The sequence below is a fragment of the Camelina sativa genome, chromosome 18 (assembly GCF_000633955.1).
Source record: "Camelina sativa cultivar DH55 chromosome 18, Cs, whole genome shotgun sequence".
In the NCBI taxonomy this organism is placed as follows: domain Eukaryota; kingdom Viridiplantae; phylum Streptophyta; class Magnoliopsida; order Brassicales; family Brassicaceae; genus Camelina; species Camelina sativa.
The window spans coordinates 7,562,952-7,568,951 of record NC_025702.1 but is presented as its reverse complement, the minus strand read 5'-3'; the positions used below and the strand labels follow the sequence as shown (position 1 = coordinate 7,568,951).

Here is a 6,000-nt window from a genome sequence, read left to right as displayed (position 1 = left end):
AGTTGATTGTAAATGTTGTATATATATATATATATACTTTTTTCCAAATTACAAAAGATCTAGGGAATTTTCGTGAACTTCCAAAGTTGATATTTTAATAGAACAACAACGTTAAGTTGATATTGTATGTTGTTTATAAAAGACCAACTAAACGACATCGTCTTCCAGTTATTGTGAAGTCTCCCAAGTATAGAATATCCTTTGTTGGTCACGAAGTGAAGGTATAGGTAGGCTAAAGATAAAGCCCAATATGGAAGCGACGTCGTATAAGGCTCAACGGTTATCTTCAAATTTGGAAAACGACAACAAAAAAAAACACAGAGCAGAGAGAGAAGTGGTGAATCATGAATGCAAAAAAGCTTGTACGGAGGAGAAAAAGTTGCGATTTTTCGTAGCCCTTGATACGCTTGATGACACAGGATTATGACATCTGTGTTCTCCTCTCTAGGGTTTTCCCGAGTTACTCATTCTCGTGTCTTGTGTATATATACAAAATGTTCTTATTACTCGATCTGCCTTTGGCTTATTACTCTGTTTCTGCTTGCTTTGTGAGTTTCCCTTGGTAAGTGCGATTAGTGATTCCTTTGCGAGTTTCCCTTTTGGGGCTTTTCTTCTTCTAAGTTGGGATTTGCTTAGCCTTGCTTTGGTTTTGTTACGCTTTTATCATTGATCTGTTTCTTGTTATTGATAAAAATTTCATCTTTTGTCACTTCTTTGATGAAAATGCCTTCTTTTACAAGCTGATAGGTTTTTTTTCTAACGTGTAACTTGTTTGGCTTGCTTTGGTTTGTTACAGTTTTAGCTTGTGCGTTGTCTTCAATTTAGTGTGATTAGTGAACAATGAGGAGATTTTTAGCTAGGTTTTTGCGTTTAATCCTCCTTTAGCTAGTTTGGTCATTCTTTGGTAAAGAAGCTATCACAATTGTTCGATTTAGCCACATACTCATCTTTGATCTGTTTCTTGGTCATAGGTAAAAATGTCTTCTTTTTGCTATTTCTTTTATCTAACTTGTAAGAAAATTTCTTATTTTTGCCTTTTTCAGTGTGATTAGTGAAAGATGAGGAGCTTTTAGTTAGTTTTTTAGTGTTTAATCCTTTGATCATTCTTTGGTAATGAAGCTAGCACATCCCATTTGTTCGATTTAGCCACAAACTCATCTTTGATTTGTTTCTTGTCATTGATAAAAATGTCTTTTTTTTGCTATTTCTTTGATTAAAATGTCTTCTTTTGCAGTGTGGCTAGTGTTACCTATTAGGGTTTTCTTCTAAGTTGAGAATTATTTAGCTTGCTTCGGTTGGTTACGGTTTTTGCTTGTGAATTGCCTTCTGCAGTGAGATTAGTGAAATGAGGAGCTTCTAGTTAGGTTTTTAGCGTTTAATCCTCCTTTAGTTTAGTCATTATTTGGTAAATGCATTCTTGTTGCTAGTTCTTTGATCAAATTTGAAAGCAAAGGTCTCCAAAACTCTCTTGCTTTTTCCTTTCTTTCGTTGATGCCTTTTGTGAAAATCGGTTCACTATGATTCCCTTCTTAATGTTCTTACCATTTCCTGTTCACATTCATAACGTATTAACATTGAACCTTGTAAATTTTCAGGGTTGAAGTAATTTCAGATGGCACTCCCCCCCCCCTATGATCCCAGTTTCACAATGGCATTCAGAATCGGCGAACCGACAGAGATTGTGAATGACCAAGAGCACGGTAAACTTGTCACTCTAGAATATACTCTTTTTCTTTTCTTTTTTGGTTTTCAACTGATGCGAACAAAAGTACCTACTCTGGTTTTAAAACATGTAGTTTTTTTATAATCAAATTCCTTATAAGATGGGAATACATTCAAATCTGATTTATTTTCCATTTGTGGCCTTGCCTTTGCAGGTGAATCTGCTTCTGCTGCAATCGTAGCCGCTGATCTGATCAGCTCTGCACGGCTCGCACTTAAGCTGGATAGCGTTCATACTGAGTACTCAGCTCAGTATTTGGTGGACAATGCTGGCTCACACGGGCGCGAGCTCACTGTCAAAGGCTGCCTTAAGTGTGCGTTAAACAAAGGCATACCGAAAGCAGAAGATTGGCCACACTTGGGATCTGTGTCAAAGCCCCCATCATCGTACAAACCTGCTCTCGTTTCCATGAAAGGACAAGTGATTGAGCCTAAGGATATTGAGGAAGCACGTGACTTGTTGGTGCATCAACCTGTGGGAGCAAAACTGCATGTGTTCAGTCCACACCTTGAACTTCAACAAGACGTAAGTTTCTGCTAGTGCTAGACAAAATGAGAGAGTAATCACAAACATTTGATTTATAATTAATATTTGTTTCATTTGTTTTGTGTGGTAGGGAATTTACTGTGGGTCCTCAGGTGAGCCAGCCAGATATGTTGGACTTAGAGATGGGATCATTCTTAGAGTCGAGAAGATCTATGGAAGGTCCATCGCGACAGTGAAGGTATGGTACAAGAATAAGTTCATAATTCTCAAAGTGGCTTTGAGCAGGATGTTTTATTACAACTCTCGAAGGGCGGGGCAGCCTCGCATAGTAGGGCCAACAGGTCTGCTTGTTGACTTTTGTGTCCCACTCCTATCCATCGATTAAGCAAAGATGATATCTTATCTAGTGGAAGATTTTGTTACAGGAGCCTTTTTTAATATGTAAGACCCTTAAGAAGTTGAGATCTCTACTTTCTTAAAGACATATATTTTGGATGATGGATTTGTCATTATAAGATATCATGCATCAAGGATGGTCATTTCAGCTCCTAATCTTAGATACCTTGAATTGTGTGTTTAGTTTTGTTAAAGTCCAGTCCTCGTATGCAGAGAGAAGCAATGATTTGGCAAATCAGATATGTAGATAACAGAAGATGCTATTGTCGTAAAGAAAGAAAAAAACCCCGCAAAAAATACTGGAAAACTAATCTCGATTAAACTCTCTAAGCTAGACCATCTCAAAACTCTCCACTGGCTCTTAACCATAACTAGGATATTACCCGGCCTAGCGCGGATTATTTTTTATTTTGTTTTTATTTTAATTATTTTAAAGATAATTTTTATATGTTGTTTACAATGATAATTAATAAAATCAAAGCATGTGTTGATTGATTATCATTTTTTATTAGTTATTTATTTAAAAAAATGATTTGTCAAAATAAAAAGAAAATATAATATTTAAATAATAAAAAACTCTAGGATCAGAAAAGGCCAAAACCGTACCATATAATTCTCATATTGAAATTCTCTTAAATATAATCCGCCTCAAATCCAAACAAAAAAATATTTAATATCCACTTCTGTTGCATATTCGAAATCACATCATAGTTATGCTTAGGTAGCATTAAAACTACGAGTAAATAAAAATGAAGTAAAATGTTTTACCTATCGGGTCCTAGTTACAATTTATTAACAGAAATAAAATAAATTTGCATTAATTATATTTCTCTGCTCAATTTTATTTAACACATAATAAATTACAATTAACTCTCATACTTTTTTGTTTCTAAATTGTAACTCCCATGACTTCCCATACTATGAATACTCATTCTCTTTCCCTCTTTCTTAAATATTATACATTTTTTGTTTTTTTTGTTGGTTGGTTGTTATTGTTGTATATGTTTTAAAAAACCAAATTTAATATTATTAGAAAAGCTTAATTCTAAAGTTTAACTTTAGATACTAAATCATATGTATCTTACATTTTTTTTCCTTTTCGAAGATACATCTCTATTGTCCCTAAAACAAACATTTTCAAAATCAACCTATTACAACTGACATACAACTATCTTAGATTTTAAAATTAAAAAGTTTTCTCTAATGGCATATATGCTTAATTCAAGTCCTACTTTACTTTTATCTCCAAACTAAATTACCAAAGATTTCCATAAAATATAGTAATGTCTAAACTCTCCTACACCACAAGCAACACATCCACTTCTAAATCCCAACAGTTCAAGAACCGATGCTCTATTAGGTGATTTAGTCACATATTTAAAATAGATCTTATATAATAAAGTAGCGAGCCACTCCTAAAACTTTATTTTAGAGACTGTCACGTTAGCAACTGAGAGACTCCACTTGTCCAAATCTATGTTTTTTTTGCATTAAAGTATTCTTTTAAAAATGTTAAAGTAATAATTAAATCAAAAACAAATTAAGTAAATAAATGAAACTTTAAAAGATTAAAAACAACATTATGAATTTTTTAGTAATAATCATATGATTTCATTTTTAACATAAAATGATCATACTTCATATTTTTGAATGTATTATTAATTAGTTTTAGAATGAATGTAAAACAAAGATTCTACTTAAAAATAAAAATAAAGACAGCTAGAATAACTACTTAAATTTTTTACCGTGCGGTGTTCCAATCTAATTGAATGAGTGAAATAACACTGACCATTATAGAAAAGTCGTAAAAATAAAAATAAAATATTACAATAACACATAATCAACATATTGGTCACTATAACAACAACATCACCAAAGTAACAAACAACCCAAAAGAAAAACCCAACATCTGTAACAAAATTAAATATTACCAATGGATGTTATTTTCTAAGCATTGTACTAAAAAGCAAGCTCAATGTCAACAAATGTACACACCCACCTCATTCTAAAAATCAAAACACCAGACAAGAAAACAACATCAGCTACATAATCCCATATTCCAACAATCCACGTTTCAGAAACATAACCAATTTTTATATTACCTTTTATGAATAATTATATTTAATATATGCATCTATTATATCATTTGGACCAGCCAACCCACAACCACTCTACATCTTCTTTGAAAGTGAATACCACAATCTAAATGCAAAAAGAACTACGAGGAACTCAAAAGATCAACACTCTATTTTGCAATCAAAAATTCTAGACAACGGTAGAATACAAATAATATAAACTGTAATACAATTTAAAATGCAAGAAAATCATCAATAATATAATAATTTAAACTTTTAAAAGGGGTTTTTAAATTGTTCATAATTTAGAAAAAGATAAGCTGATCATATAAAATTAACTATATATGAATACAAATAAAACAATTCCAAAACCCAATACAAATAGACTTTGTTGGTAGGATCTTCAAATTGTAAAGTCTCTCAAAAAAAATTTTAAAAAAATTAATTCCTACTGACTTTTGACCAGAAAAAAACAAACTTATATAACAATTTCGTGCAACGCACGAGACTCAACCTATTATATATATAAAGTTTCCTTTCCTCACTCCTCGTTCTTTTTTTTTTTTGGGCCAAATGTTTTAAAAGTCCAAATTATTATTAACACATTTTAGTTTTCCCTTCCCACGAAACTCCACTCCATCGTCTTCCTATATGCGACTTCAACCATCCCTCTCCTCCTTCGTTTTTTCCGTTTCACCTACTAAAGTTTCAATGCATAGAATTCAAATTAATGTTCGCCATTCCTCCACACCGTCTCATAGCCTGCCATGTATTCCATCTCCAAGTAACGACTTATTGTATAACGAAAATTCATGCCGTTCAATGCTCTCTCTTTTAATTCACGACCTACTACTCTTTCTTCAATTGGCGTAAATTGCTATCACTTGCAATTTCATGCTGCTCATATTTTACTTTTTCTTACACTTCTTTTCTGACTAACATGACGAGAGCAGACAAGTGATGGCGAGAGGGAAACATAATTTCGATGAGATGGCAATTTCTTTTGGTTTCATACTCAATCCAAACAGCTCATTAATCACTTTTGTTTATTTCATTTCATATTTGCTCTCTGATTTGCTAACAATTTGTGTTTCTTCTGTATATGCTGGCTCAGTTTGCAACATGAACTTCTTTTACCCGAATTGCAGATACATCATCGAGAGACGATGCTGACTTGCAACAATGGGTTCTTCTTTCTACATTTTTGACCTCTCTAATTACTTTGTTGTAGAAAAATTGATATCCTTATATATATTAGCAAGGGCCAGTACGCTGCATCGTTAGCAAGGGCTCTCATCTATTGCCATGACAAGTATGTGG

The 6,000-nt window shown here is 32.9% G+C and overlaps 1 protein-coding gene across 2 annotated transcripts; it reads left to right on the top strand.

The window, feature by feature from the left end:
• Positions 344-2,748, top strand: LOC104760782. 2 transcript variants are annotated; one of them, XM_010483747.1, is made up of 4 exons: positions 344-562; positions 1,596-1,700; positions 1,878-2,248; positions 2,340-2,748. In XM_010483747.1, exons 2-4 carry the CDS (start codon positions 1,613-1,615, stop codon positions 2,592-2,594), a joined length of 714 nt encoding a protein of 237 aa, XP_010482049.1. In that variant the 5' UTR covers positions 344-562; positions 1,596-1,612; the 3' UTR covers positions 2,595-2,748. The 2 variants fall into 2 exon arrangements, with proteins under 2 accessions (XP_010482049.1, XP_019095772.1); XM_019240227.1 differs by having other exon boundaries at positions 2,362-2,539.

Coding starts and splice junctions, on each gene's coding strand:
- LOC104760782 (XM_010483747.1), top strand. CDS start 1,613: ATGGCACTCCCCCCCCCCTATGATCCCAGTTTCACAATGGCATTCAGA. Junction 1,701..1,877: donor TGTGAATGACCAAGAGCACG/GTAAACTTGTCA, acceptor TTGCCTTTGCAG/GTGAATCTGCTTCTGCTGCA. Junction 2,249..2,339: donor ACCTTGAACTTCAACAAGAC/GTAAGTTTCTGC, acceptor TTTGTGTGGTAG/GGAATTTACTGTGGGTCCTC.